The following is a 15278-nucleotide window of genomic DNA, read 5'->3' on the forward strand; positions in this document are numbered from 1 at the left end:
CCGATTCAACGGCTCGTGTGCAAAGGTGCCTTTCCTATTTTGGGTTTGACGGAGGCCTCGCTCTGGTTCCGGCAACTCAACAGCGGCGCTGACAACCAGCGGTGGTAGACGTAAGGCGAGGTGTCAAGCAGTGGCGGAGTTAGCGAATTGCTAAAGCCCGGGCACATTGTAAGCTAAAGTATATTTTGGCCTTCCAAAAATCCCAAGTATCACATATCTATCTATCACAATATGCTCAATTTTGAAATTTGAACAAACATAATTTGAATCGACACAACCAATGTTAAATTGCATAACTTTTCATTAAATTGCAGAGAATGACTTACCTAATTATCGTGTGCCGTGGTAGCCTCTTTTACAGTTTGGTGCTAGTGGCCTCTTGGTCGTGGCTTTGTGTGGCAGTGTTGCTGGCACGGCTGAAGAGCCACCGCCTACCGGAGCCGGAATGAAATTTTCACAAGAGGAGACGCGGCCTGGGCGCTTGCACTTTCGATCCTACGTGACCCTTGCCCGCCTTCCCCGGCGGAGTAGTGGCCCCGCCGTGCGCCAACACTCTTGTGGCTCACCGTTCATCGATGCCTTCCGGCAGTCCGTCCTCCACCAATGGTCAAATCGTCTTCGAGAACGGAGTACCAAGCTAGGGTTTGGGCGTGCCGCGCGAGCGCCCGCCCCCATCTCCCCCGAGTTCCTCGTCTCTGCTCGACAGGCAACAAACTCGATCGATCGGTCTCCTAATTTTCTCGAGTTGATTGTAGGCTGTAGCCCACGTTACAAAAGGGTGCTAAGAAAGGCCCAATAAACAAGAAAATGACCACGCTGGCCCAGTTATAGAGCAGTTTTCCTGTTTGCAGCGTATTTTCAGGAGTTTTCAGCGTATACGAGCAACTTTTTCGATTCTTGCGGCTTCAGGAGCTCCCGGATGTTTTGGAAAGTGGCGGCATCGAGCCCGGGCACGTGCCCGGGGTGCTCGGACGGTAAAATCGCCCCTGGTGTCAAGGACTTGAATTTCCTGGAATCCTTTTCGCAGTTCTTCACGACACTTGTGTTTCTGGTTTTCATGTATGGTTTTCACGTATGTAAACTCGTTGTATTCCTCAATTTTAATTGATACTCTCTCCTTTTCGGTTTATAGGCTTTATCTCAAAATTTTAGATTTTCCATTTTGTAAGTCTCAATTTGATTGTTCCTCATCACATGTTCGGATTACAAGGTGTGTCAAATCATTGTATGCAAAGATTAAAAGAAAATTGACCAATACATGTACTTCATGCATACGTGTATTGCAATTAATACATTGGTAAACACATTTTTTAGAAAACGCATTAATTGAGTGTTTTTTGCAAACTACACAAATTATTCCACTATTTACCATCTATCTTCGTGGTGAGATTTTTAAATTAAGCCCTATAAACCAGAAATGAGGTAGTACGTGGTTCTATGAACTGAGTCTAGCTCAAATGATTAGAATCTTTATGGTGAAACCAACTCATTAGGCTACTCATAGTGGGGAGTAACATATACTAGTATCAAGTATATGATACTATCTCCATAGTGCATAATATCATAAAGTAGTATCATAGATGGCTATATTTATTGTCATGCATGACACAAAGTAACATAACATTTAACATGATACGGTATCTACTTATGTTATTATAACCCTCTTTTTCTTATTTAATTGTGTGCCACATAAGCATGTTTGCTAGTCCCAAATGCATGTTACCGGTTATGTTACCCCACTATGGCCAGCCTTATGGTTCAAGTACTAGATCGACTTACTGCTTATGCTCATATTTTTCTAGAGTTATTTTCAGGTGTTCCGACGATGCTCGTTTCAGAGATATCTTCGTCGATTACAGAGGCACGTGTGATGGATTCGTCACACTACTAGGAGAATCCTATAGGCAACCATTTAATAGTGACGCGGGTTATCTGGCACGTGCTGCCACTAATTAGTAGTAGCACAGGGGTATAAACCCGTGCTGCTACTAAGTAGTCACCATCGTGTCCACCAGATCAGGCCATAGTAAAAGCGCGAGGTATAAACCCAGCGTTGCTGCTAAGTTGATAATAATAGCGCGGGGTATAAATCCTACGCGGCTACTAATTGGTCCCCATTACAGGGTTTTTAACAGCCCTAAAATCCCCATCTCCTCCCCTTAATCCCTCCTCTCTCTCTCCCATCCCTCCCCCCTCTCTCCTTATGCTCTCCCATGGCGCTCCTGCGCATGTGCGCCTCCTCCTCCATGGCACCCAATTAGGCCGCCGCCTCACGTCGACGGTGTCCAGGAGCTCACCGGTCTTCCCCACGGCTCCATGCCACCATGCTGGGGCACCTCACCAGCGGCAACTAGCCCCGCTGCTCCCTACATCTCCCTCGTTTCTCTTTTTTCCTCTCTGCCTTTGGTTTGACTCACCTCCCATGTCATGCCCGTGCAGGTCATCGCCATGGACGACTAGGAGCTCTCTCGCCTTGGCCGTGAAGAGTAGTCCCACACCCTCGCCTTGCTCTGCCCTGGATCCGGTCCCTCTCCAGCAGCCGCCGTCGGATCTGGTATGCCACTGCCCGTCCGCCCTCCCACGCCCCCTTCCGTCGTTGGATCGAACTATCGCCACCATTGACAGCACGCATAGGATCGAGAAAACCTGTATACTGCGTAAATACGCAGAAGATTTTTTGTAAAATTAAAGTTAATAGTAGTAGCGTGGGTCCCAGGAACGCGCTACAAATAATTAGTAGTAGCGCGGGATGGCACCCACACTACTACTATCCAGTTAGCTGTAGCGCGCTAGTAGTAGCATGGGCACCGTGCCGCTATTAGGCTTTTGTCTAGTGGTGTCTGTCTGAAGGTGATATGTCAGCTCAGTCTTTCGGAGGTGCTCATACGGATAGAGGCCCTGTTTGGTTCGGCTGTGGATTTCTAAAAGCAGCTGTGAAAAATCTGCTGTGAAAAAACAGCTGTGGAAAATCTGATGTGAAAAAGATGTAGGTCATTTGGCAAACCAGCTGATACAGTTTTTTTAAGATTTTGGCCTGCAGCGGGATTAGATTTTGGAAAGCACGTCCTGGGCTACTTCCGCTTTTGGTTCAGATTTTGGCAGCGGGTTTCTGAAATCGGATTCTGCTGGATTCGCTCTTTGGTTCAGATTCTGCTGCACGGCAGCGGAATCCGTCGATAAAAGTTGAACCAAACATGGCCAGAATGTGCGAGTGTGCGTTCGTAGAGGTGAGTGTCTATGTGTATGTATGAGCGTCCGCGTCTGTGTTAAAAAATGGATATTGTGGTTAAAAAAATATTCCATGTCAAATCCGTAATATTGAGCATGTAAGAGCATCTACAACGGGACTTGACAAATCCGACCCCTCAAACGCCCGCGGACGCGACCGGTCGCGTCCGCGGACAGTGACCGGTCACGCCTCAGATTAGCTACTCTGCATCCGAATCTCTCGTATTTCAACCCCATAAATCCATACAAAGCATGCAAAAGAAATTCTGCGTACTACATACTACGTACTACCCTAGCTAATTTTCGTCGCCGGATATGTCCAGGACGTCGGTGCCTGGCGTCGGTTGGACGGGCACGTACAAGGGTTCCGGCTCCTCCTCCTACTCGACTTCATCCATGTAGGTGAACATCTCCTCCTCCTCAACCTCCTCCTCCTCCTCCAACTCGTCCTCCCGATCCACTGCATCAGGAGGAAGTCCCGCGGCGATCTGGGCTTCGCGCCTTGTCCGGATCTGCTCAAGGAGCTGCAGACGATGCCTTGGCGTTATAAATGGGTAGCCCCTTATCCTGCAGCGTGGGGGCATGGCTACTAGTGGTGGCGACGAGGGAGGGGATAGTGGCGGTGGTGGCGCACGAGCGGAGGAAAATGTGAAGGGGTAGGATTTCGGTGTCGGTGGTCGGCAAAAATAGTCAGGCTAGCCACTACGCTGCCGACGGAGCGGCGCCACGCGGCGAGATCGGTCTGAAAGAGGATACGAGCTTCGGACCGCCGGGTTTCCGGGCGATTCTGCATGGGACCCCGACGTCAGTCCGACGTGACGTACGTGCCCCGACATTCAATATCCGCCCATATTTAGGCTGGATATGAGGGGTGCCGGTTAGCCCCCGGACGTTTGAGTTCCGTTTGAGACGCTCAGCTGTGTCAAAATTCCATGAACGGTGTATAAGATACAAACAGGTCTGAATTCCATGAACGCTCGTCCTGCAATAGATGCCATGGATCCATCCGCTACACGAACCTTGTCTTTACCTGAACAAGGTGTATAAGATACAAACAGGTCTGAATCCCATGTCATATGATTTGTAGCTCCTGTATCAATAATCCAAGGTTTTGATTTGGTGGTAGTGTTCGCTTGATAAAGGTTCATACCTTGGTGAGAAGTGGCAATTAGATTGGAATCAACCTTAGAGGTGCCTTGCGAGGAAGATGAGCTTTCTGAGAGTTTAAGCTTGGAGTTGAACTCCTCAAGAGCTCGTACATCTACCACTGGTGGCCCCCGTAGAGACGTGGTGTGGTTAGCTTGCCTTCTATTCACACATTGAACTCCCCCTGTCCGAGGTTTTCCTTTTTCCCACCAATATGGATATCCATGCAGCTCAAAACATCCATCCTTTGTGTGTCCTTTTCTTTTACAATGATCACAAAGCAACTTGTTTTTGTCTATCTTGCCAAAGGGCCTGGGAGTACGGCGGTATTGCATAGATAAAGCCGCACGGTCATCTGCACATTTTAGATCATCCTCCTTAGGTTGAGACAACCGAGTTTCTTCCTCAAGCACACTGGAAATAGTATCATCGAGACTTGGCCATTCTGGTTGAGAGAATATAAGTTGTCGCCGAAGGTTAAGCTCCTGGTTTAGTCCATCTAGAAACAGCTTGGCCACAATCGTCTCAAACCATTTGTGATGAATGGCTAGATCTCTCTTGTCAACTGCTTGAAAAGGATGATAGTAGTGCAGGTCCCTGTACAACCGTTTCAATTCACCAGCATACTCTGTTACAGACTTTGTGCGCTGACTTAGATGAGTTAATTCCTCCATAATGCAGGTTGCCTGCATTTTGTTTGATTTCCCAGCGAATTGGTTCTCCAAGGCGGTCCACACTTCAGACACGGATGACATTATTTTGACCTGTTGTCGCACAATTGGATCCATGCTTCCCAACAGCCATACACTAGTGCAGAACCGGGCAATAGCACCGGTTCGTAAGGCCCTTTAGTGCCGGTTCCATAACCGGCACTAAAGTGTGGGCAGTAAATCCCCCCCCCCTTTAGTACCGGTTCAGCACGAACCGGTGCTAAAGGGAAACCACGTGGCACGAGCCAGCTCCGGGGGCCGGGAGCCCTTTAGTACAGGTTGGTAACACCAACCGGTACTAAATGTTTGTGGGTTTTTGTTTTATTTTGTATTTTTCAATTAAATTTGTGTTATCAATTTAATTTAGGATTGTTTTACGTTATAATGAGTTGTAGTCGTCATCATCATCATCATCATCATCATCGCATATTAATAAATAAATAAACTCTAGCTAGCTAAAAATCATCGTAGTCGTCTAATTACCACTATTTAATCATCATAGTCATTACCGCTAGCTATCTAATCATCACCAACACTGGCTAGCTTAAAGAGGAAACATTCACTTTGTAACAGAAGCAAAGATATCATCGAGTTCAACATAATCATCACCAACATCGAAGTTCAGGACACGGACATGAGACACTAATTAAGAGCATGAACTAGTGCTGCTCCCTCTCAGGTAGAATAGCATAGAACATGTATAGCTCTCCTGATTCATCATACTGGAGCATGCAGATGAATCTGTCTCCTAATCTTGGGTTGCGCTTCTCCTTGCTGCCCCCTAGTACTTCTCTGCGATCGTTAACAATTTTGCTCCAATCTTTCACTATTAAGCATTATTCGCTTTCAGAAATCCTGAATGCACTCATGTGCAATGTAGGATATCTTGGCCGTAAGCTAACCATTGACATGTCACCTTTAGTCTCGATCCACTGAGCCACAACTATCATCGGAAGTCCCTGTTGAAGAACATCGTATAGTAATTAATATACTAAGCAATGAAAGTTTAGCTTCAAAAATAATGTATGCAAAAGATGCACTAATTAAGGACAAATAGTTAAAATCTTACCATCTTTCGATTATAGATGTGACCGTAGTTCAATACGATCACCATTGGTCGCACATTTTGAGTACTAACATTTCTAAGTTCAGAAAAAAAATTTGTCTTGACAGTATTAAGATCCTCAAGCTATGAAACATAATGACTTATCTCCTCGCAGTTTAGTTGAGCCCCGGGGCAGTAGTAGGTCCTGTCTACCAAGCGCCGGACATGTTTGCTTGAACCGAAATAAGCTGACAATACAAATTAGTTGTCAACTATTTTTGAATAAACTGTATCAAAGACATAAACATATGCATGCATGGTTGAGAAAAACTCACATAATGGTAGAACTGGAGGCGTTTGCACATCGACCCAGATGTCTATATTACCTTCAATATCATCTTCCGGACGAATATCAAAGGTGACAACCATACCAGGCTCAAATGCATAAGCCTTGCATAGTGCTTGCCAAGTTTTGCATTCAAAATGGGTGTATGTGTCTCCATTATATAATTTGACGTTGAAAGTATACCCATGCTCCGTCTTCAAGTAAACTCTCTTTACCTCCATATCATCTATAGCACTAAAACCTATCTTATCCAAGACAAAAATTCTTGCATGGCAGGGGATGCATTAGTAGAATAATAAAAATTTAAAATTATAAGTTGAAGCAAATGAAGCATAAGTTTTGCATTCAAATAATAATTGACAAAGTGACTTACTGTATCAACTTCGAATGTCTCATGCAGCTTGATGCTGAAGCGCCTGCCATCAACAAGGAAATTTCTGTCGCACAGGTCGCGCTGGTCTTCACAGTGTTCGCACATAATGAAATCTTTTTCGTCGTCAGATGACATTTCCTATGTGACGCCCGGGTAATTAGGCTACAGTAATCCCCCGTTAATGATGCCACGTCACCGCAGTTATTGTTGATAATCCCGCGTTAGTTCAAAAACCAATTCAAATTCAAAATTTAATAAAAGGCAAACATCAAAATTTTCAAACTTTAAAACTAAAATGTTCAGGATGTGCCAAATAATTAATAAGTAATTATTTTGGATAAACCACACTTTTATAAAATGTTTAAATACTCTAAAATATTTAAAACAGTAGTTAAAACAATTAAATAAATGCTTTTTAAATTGTAAAAATAGTAAACTATTTTATTTTGAAGCCAAACTAATTGTGGCAGTATCCTAATTAATAATACTAATTTAGGGGGCTAAGTTCATAATTTACAAAACTAAAAATAAAAGGTATTTAAAAGAAAACATGAACTATTAAAAGAAAAATAGAAAAGGCAGAAAGACAAAGGAAAAGTAAAGGGCAAAGCCTAGTGTGCTACTGGGCCATAGGCAACTACAGTGCGGCCCAGCCCATCCCGTAGCGATCCCCTACCTCCTGTTCACAAGAGGGGGATCGTGGCTCACATCCACGCCTCCATGGCGGATGATGGCGCCATGTCGATCATCCGGCCAGCCCCCGAGTTGTATAAGACCGTCTCCATGCCCCTCGCCGAACCCTAGCGCAAATCCTCTCCCTTCCCCACGCCGCTTTCTTCCTCCCCCGCCATGGTAGTCTTTGTCGTCACCATCGATCCGTCGCCCACGAAGCCACAGAGTGCTCCACGCCGTACCACCATGTCCAGGAGATCCACCTCGACGTCCTCTTCCTCCTCACCAACGCACGCGAGGCCAGGCGCTCTACATCGTCGATATCGACTTCGTCTTCTTCATCGGTGCTCGAAGCTCGCCGCCAACGATTCACCGCCTCCTGCAGCTACTAAACTCCCACCGGCCTTTCTTGCGCCTCACGATGAGCTCCCGGTCGAAACCCCTCTCCTCTAGACTTGGTTCGTTGTTTCCTGCTGATACTACCATCGCCACCGAAGCTCTGTCGCTGTCGTCGAGCTCGTCACCGTCAGTATCGTGTACTCTAGGGCCAGGCAAGCACGTCAACGTGCTCGTGGCGTCCCTGTGGTGCCGCCTGAGCCGTTTGTTTGGTCATTCTCCCCGTGTATCCCCATATCCGTTGAGCTCTTGCTCTGGCCACCGCTCACCGTCATTGCTTCGGCCAACTCCGGCCATCTCTGCTCGTGTCGTTGATTTCGTTCAACGCGCGACGTCGCGCCCGATTCGTTAGGTAGCAGAGGCCGCTCAAATCGTTGCTGGAGATGCTCGTTTGGTCCTCATCGTCGTCCTCTGTACTCGCAAGCCTTACGCTGCTCGCACGCCGGCGTCCTGCACGCGTCCGCCTCCGCCCGGGCTCACCGGCCCCGCGCGTCGCTCGCTGCCTTACGCTCCGCCGTGGCCTGCCCACGCCCTGGGCCGAGCCCTGACCGCGCGCCGGCGCGCCGCGCCCCCGCTCGCCTCCTACTGCCGCCGCGTTGCTGCAGTCTGCTCTGGTCGCCGCCAGAGCCGTGGCCGCGCTCACCCCGTTCCACTGCTCGCGCCGCGGCCACCCACGCCTCGCGTCCGACCCACCCTGCGCCCAACATGCGCCGCCGTGTGCATGCCGCTTGCTTCGCTGCAGCTTTGCTACTCCCGCAGCCGCTGTCTGCTGCTATGCTACACGGCTACAGTAACATTCAGTTACTGTAGCAGGAGCTAGCTTTTGTATTTCTACAATGACTAGCCTTCTAAACTGCCACTAAACAGCGATAAGACAAGTCCTAACATGGGTACAAATTATATGAATGGAAAGTAGACGTAACAAGCCTCATTTTGCTCCATTGGACCTGCTTCAGATAATGCTTGGATTAAATCCTACAAAAATCGCAAAATGCTATCTTGTGTTAAAAAGAATAGAGTTACTCCTTAGCATTGTGTGTGCGCTGTGTGCGCGTGGGCTGTGCCGCAGCCGTGTGTGGCCGGCCTAGTTTAATTAGGTCTAAACAAATTTAGTTTAGATTAATTGGTTAATTAATTAGTTTAAGCCTACTACATGTGGACCTGAGTTATTTAAGCTAGTTTTAGTTATTTTTTTAGGTATAGCTTATGACATGTGGGCCACCATCTTCCCTTTTGACCAGTTAAATTGACTTGGTCAATTCAATTAAATAAATGCAGAAATTTCAGAAAATTGAATAAACTTTGAAAATCCATAGAAAATAATCTGTAACTCAAATCGAAATAATTTATATATGAAAGATGATCAGAAAAATTAGACGAATCCGGATACGCAACCCGTTCGTCTGTCACACGTCCCTAGCATAGCGAACACGCAACTTTCCCCCTCCGATTCATCTGTCCGAAAACGCGAAACACCGGGGATATTTTCCCGGATGTTTCCCCCCTTCACCGGTATCACCTCATACGGCGTTAGGTCACCCCTAGCACTGCGCATTGCCATGTTATGCTTTGTGTTGCTTTGTTTGCTTTGTTATTTATTGTGTTCCCCTCCGTTACTTCTTTCCGGTAGACCCCGAGACCGCTGCCGGTACCCCCGATCGACTACGATGTTGACGACCCCTACTTGCCAGAGCAACCAGGCAAGCCCCCCCTTTGATCATCAGATATCGCCTACTCTTCTCTATACTGCTTGCATTAGAATAGTGTAGCTTGTTACTGCTTTCCGTTATTCCTATCATGATGCATAGCCCGTCCTTGCTACTACTATTGTTACCATTACCTGCTATCCTACTGCTTAGTATAGGATGCTAGTGTTCCATCAGTGGCCCTACACTCTTGTCCGTCTGCCATGCTATACTACTGGACCGTGATCACTTCAGGAGGTGATCACGGGCATATACTATATACTTTACACAGTTACATTACCTGTGGTACTGTTCGGAGTTGGGGGCTGAAGGGGCAGGTGGCTCCATCCTGGTAGAGGTGGGCCTGGGTTCCCGACGGCCCCCGACTGTTACTTTGTGGCGGAGCGACAGGGCAGGTTGAGACCACCTAGGAGAGAGGTGGGCCTGGCCCTGGTCGGTGTTCGCGGATACTTAACACGTTTAACGAGATCTTGGTATTTGATCTGAGTCTGGCTACTGGCCTATACGCACTAACCATCTACGCGGGGACAGTTATGGGCACTTGACGTCGTGGTATCAGCCGAAGCCTTCGTGACGTCAGCGACTGAGTGGCGCGCGCCGGATTGGACCGTAAGCCTGCTCTTGTATTAAGGGGGCTAGTTCTGCTTCCGGCCGCGTTCGCAACGTGCAGGTGTGCTAAGGGCGATGGGCCCAGACCCCTGGGCGCTTAGGTTTAGACCGGCGTGCTGACCTCTCTGTTGGTCTAGGTGGGGCTGCGACGTGTTGATCTTCCGAGGCCGGGCATGACCCAGGAAAGTGTGTCTGGCCAAATGGGATCAAGCGTGTTGGGTTATGTGGTGCACCCTTGCAGGGAAGTTAATCTATTCGAATAGCCGTGATCTTCGGTAACAGGACGACTTGGAGTTGTACCTTGACCTTATGACAACTAGAACCGGATACTTAATAAAACACACCCTTCCAAGTGCCAGATACAACCGGTGATCGCTCTCTCACAGGGCGACGAGGGAAGGATCATCGGTTAGGGTTATGCTATGCGATGCTACTTGGAGGACTTCAGTCTACTCTCTTCTACATGCTGCAAGATGGAGGTGGCCAGAAGCGTAGTCTTCGATAGGATTAGCTATCCCCCTCTTATTCTGGCTTTCTACAGTTCAGTCCACCGATATGGTCCTTTACACTTTTACCCATGCATATGTAGTGTAGCTCCTTGCTTGCGAGTACTTTGGATGAGTACTCACGGTTGCTTTCTCCCTCTTTTCCCCCTATCCCTTCTACCTGGTTGTCGCAACCAGATGTTGGAGCCCAGGAGCCAGACGCCACCTTCGACGACGACTCCTACTACACCGGAGGTGCCTACTACTACGTGCTGCCTGCTGACGATGACCAGGAGTAGTTTAGGAGGATCCCAGGCAGGAGGCCTGCGCCTCTTTCGATCTGTATCCCCGTTTGTGCTAGCCTTCTTAAGGCAAACTTGTTTAACTTATGTCTGTACTCAGATATTCTTGCTTCCGCTGACTCTTGTGCCTTCGAGCATTTGTATTCGAGCCTTCGAGGCCCCTGGCTTGTAATATAAAGCTTGTATTATTTTAATTTGTGTCTAGAGTTGTGTTGTGATATCTTCCCGTGAGTTCCTGATCTTGGTCGTACACATTTGCGTGCATGATTAGTGTACGGTCAAATCGGGGGCGTCACAAGTTGGTATCAGAGCCGACTGCCTGTAGGAATCCCCCTTCCAAACTCCTTGGCCGAAGTTGAGTCTAGTCGATGAAAATTGTTTTACTAACATGGCTGTGTGGCCCATGGGCCCACGTCGCCATTGGGTGGTATTAGGATCTTTTACTCCTTGATCCTTACTCTGGGACTCTGAACTCTCTTCTATCCGGGTTAAATGAATTTTGCTAAATCTAACATTAGGATCTCGTTATCACTTTCACCCGGAGAGCCCCTTATTACTGATGATCGTCTGTTGTACGTGAAGACCCTGAAGATACTCTCCGCTGTTAACCCGAGAACTTGTGTTCATCGCGTTTGCAATTCCCCTTCCACTGTCAACCCTTATGGATAACTACTTGCAGTTGTTATTCTTACATTCATCCCCAGTTGGTCTTGTTATTACAAGATACCCCGTAATACTTGTCGTTGTTTCGATAATCCTTTGAACTTACTGCCTTGCCGTTCCTTGTCACCTGAATACCCCTATGGATAATTCTCGCACTTATCGAGTATCCGCTCACCCCCAGTTGTTCATGTGTTTCACAATGGTCTTCGAAATACTATTCGATCCTCCGAAAATCCCTAGCAGCTTGTTGCTCTGCAAACACTTGTCTGCTTGCATTATGGATGCTCTCCATATGTCTGGCAATATTCATTAGTCTCCTTTGACACCGTCATTTGATCCTATTGATTCAACATGAGTGCGAGTGCACGCAATCATCGGTTGATCCTTTTAAAATATCTTTTCGGCTCAGATGTCATTTTGAAAGTGAGCTGGTTATCGACTCATCAAATTGCCGTCGATTGTACCCCTAAGTCTACTCAACTAATCCATCCTTAATCAGAGCGTTTGCTTCTGATCCCTTGAGATGGAAATCGCAATTCCTTTGCATTTAAGGTTTGAATTAGTTAGTTATTCCCATAATCGAATGCCTTTGCATTCTTTCTTCCTCTGATTGAGTACCGATACTCACGTCAGCTCCGTTATGGACCGCCAAACCCATTGCTGAGTTGTTATCTCACATTCAATCTTGTGAGTTCTTTCCCTAATACATAGTGCTTTGACAACCATGCTCTACTTTCAAGCTTGTGTTAATTACTGCTAAAAATTTGTGGTATTTGTTCCTAAGATGCCTCGATGGGTTGAACTAATGCCTTACCTAATCTATGTGAGCCTGAAAGATTTCACGGGCCATACTCATCTGGTATTTCACTAGGTAAAACTTTCGACACTAATGCCTTTATCAAAATGAGAAGTGAATGTAAGGTTGTGCTTTGGAGAAGTGGGAGTCGACCTTGAACTTTGTGTTCATGCCCATGGACCCGATGTGGAACTTATCATGGAAGCTTCTTGCAAAACTTTCAATCAATTGGATAATTCTTCCGGTGTCTTTGAATTTGATCCCTTGCAACTATGGTGTCGGCCATATTGATATTCCTTGATTCATTTTCTCGGACAAGTTAAAGTACTTGTCTTTTGCAGATCAATACACTTGTCAACCCTCTATCTTGCTCTACCTCCGAGTATTACCCTCTGGTATCTCGATAATATCACCGAACCATGTTGCTTATTCTGAGCCTTCATCAAGTATTATTCCTCACCGATTCCAATGTTTTCCTGGTTTCGAGTTGTTAGTCACTCGAGGACACCAATAACTAAATCGGGTCCGCACCATGATTAAACAACTCTTAGTAATCTCCTTTACTCACGAGTTTGTACTCGAGCATGTCAATCCTAGCCTAATCGGCTATCATCATAGTGCTAATTTTAACTGTGCTACCCGGTCCTTATTCCCGGAGCATAAATTTTGACGCTGAGCTAAGCTTACGTCGATCTTCCTCGTCATAACAATTGTCCTTGAATGACAAGCTTGATTTCAAGTTTGTGTCGTACCTCTGGTTTCAATAACTTCTCGCTTCATCATTCCATTGACTTGATGTCATCGCCGACGGACGGCGGCGCGCGGCGTTCGGGGCGGGGGCGCGAGACGGCGACGACGACGGGCGGCGGCGGGGACAGCGACGACGACGGCGGACGACGGGCGACGGGCGGCGAGGACGGGTTCGAGCGGCGCGTGAGAGGTTGGAGACGAAAGAAGTGGGGAGATCTAACTGAATTTTCGTAAGTGTTGTATATATAGGAGAGGCCTTTAGTACCGGTTGGAGCCACCAACCGGTACTAAAGGACAACTTTGGCCAGGCCAAGAGGCGGGAAGAGCAGGCCTTTAGTACCGGTTGGTGGTTCCAACCGGTACTAAAGGGTGGTCTTTAGTACCGGTTGGAGCCACCAACCGGTACTAAAGGCCTCGCGCTGCCACCCCAAAGTTTAGTCCCACCTCGCCGGGCGAAGGGCAGCCGCACTGGTTTATAAACCCAGCCGCGGCTACCTCTTCGAACTCCTCTATATAGCAGGCTTCTGGGCCTAATTAATTAGGGCGCGCTGCCCTTCTGGGCCTGCATTTGCACACCCTAGGTCTGGCAGGCCCACTGGGCCGCGCGCCAACAAATTTTTTATATAGTTTTTTCTTTTCTGCATTATTTATTTTCTTCTATTTATTTTTGAGTAGTTTTTTATATAGTTTTTTTTCTGCATTATTTATTTTCTTCTATTTATTTTTGAGTAATTTTTTTGTATAGTTTTTTTATTTTCTGCATTATTTCTTTTCTTCTATTTATTTTCTTCTGGAAATTGAATGCTGCATACTGAACAATTAGGTAAATGACTGAAAAACAACAAATGATGTCAGAACATGTTGGAAATTGATGACGTCGCTTTGAATGCTGCATACTGAACACAAAAGAAGTCCGGAGTTCAAATAAGTTTAAAAAACATTGAAGTGGCCGTGTAACAGATGAGTTCTCGTCCGAAACCCTGATACTCCGAAAGAGTATGTCCAGTTTGTACACGAAGTGCGTCCAGCTTTTGCCGTGACCCTCTCTACTCTTTCGCGCATGCTATGCGGGTGAAATGATGATACCATGCCAAGTTTCAACATTTTCAGGATTCATTTTGTAGTGATTTTCAATTTCACGGTCATTTAACTCTCTAAACAATTAGGTAAATGACCGAAAAACAACAAATGATGTCAAAACATGTTGGAAATTGATGACGTCGCTTTGAATGCTGCATACTGAACACAAAAGAAGTCCAGAGTTCAAATAAGTTATTAAAAATAAAAAAGAGGTGCAATGCTGGTTAATTTGCTTCAAGCCATTCGGAATAGTGTAGACTGCACTGCACATAGCTCAGTGCAATCTATGCTATTCCGCAAGGCTTGAAGCTAATCAACATGTAGGTGAGCATTGCAACTCTTCGTCATTGTCTGTGCACTCACGGCTTATAAACCGCTTATACTGCCTCTCTCTTGGCGAGGTGGGACTAAAAATCAGCTTACAAAGAAACTCTAGTACCGGTTCATGGCATGAACCGGTACTAAAGGTCTTCGTGGGGGCCCCAGACTGACCATAGCCTGACACAGCCTCATTAGTACCGGTTCGTGGCATGAACCGGTACTAAAGGTTACCCACGAACCGGTACTAATGATGCCCGCCCGCCTAGCCGTTGGAACCGGCACTAATGGTCACATTAGTGCCGGCTCAAATTCAAACCGGCACTAATGTGCTTCACATTTGACCCTTTTTCTACTAGTGATACTAGAACTCTATCATTGATCTGTCTTGTGTGAGTATCACCACTTTTCTGCTTTTCTTCATCATCAACAAGCAGGTACTCATAGCCATGGGAACTCAGTATCAATTGAGCATGGCGTGCCCAACTGACATAGTTGCCAGGACCTAACAACCTCACTGGATTTGGTTCCAGGGCATACTTAACTGTCTCTGGGACTGCTTTAAGCTGCTGCTGCTCAAGCAATTTACTGAAAATTTCATACATTTTTTCTATACTTGCATCCCCTGACTTGTCTTTAGATTGTTCTGACAT

The 15278-nt window shown here is 46.6% G+C and overlaps 1 protein-coding gene across 1 annotated transcript; it reads right to left on the reverse strand.

The window, feature by feature from the left end:
- Positions 1-3608: 3608 nt before the first annotated feature.
- Positions 3609-15278, reverse strand: LOC147986860 (uncharacterized). The gene is made up of 4 exons (XM_087542174.1): positions 14971-15278; positions 4379-5181; positions 4185-4258; positions 3609-3752 (listed from the first exon to the last, which is right to left on the reverse strand). The coding sequence occupies exons 1-4, from the start codon at positions 15276-15278 to the stop codon at positions 3609-3611; spliced, it is 1329 nt and encodes a 442-aa protein (XP_087398300.1).

The sequence above is a fragment of the Triticum urartu genome, chromosome 2A, assembly GCF_056163025.1.
Source record: "Triticum urartu cultivar PI428250 chromosome 2A, HENAU_Tu73, whole genome shotgun sequence".
NCBI lineage: Eukaryota > Viridiplantae > Streptophyta > Magnoliopsida > Poales > Poaceae > Triticum > Triticum urartu.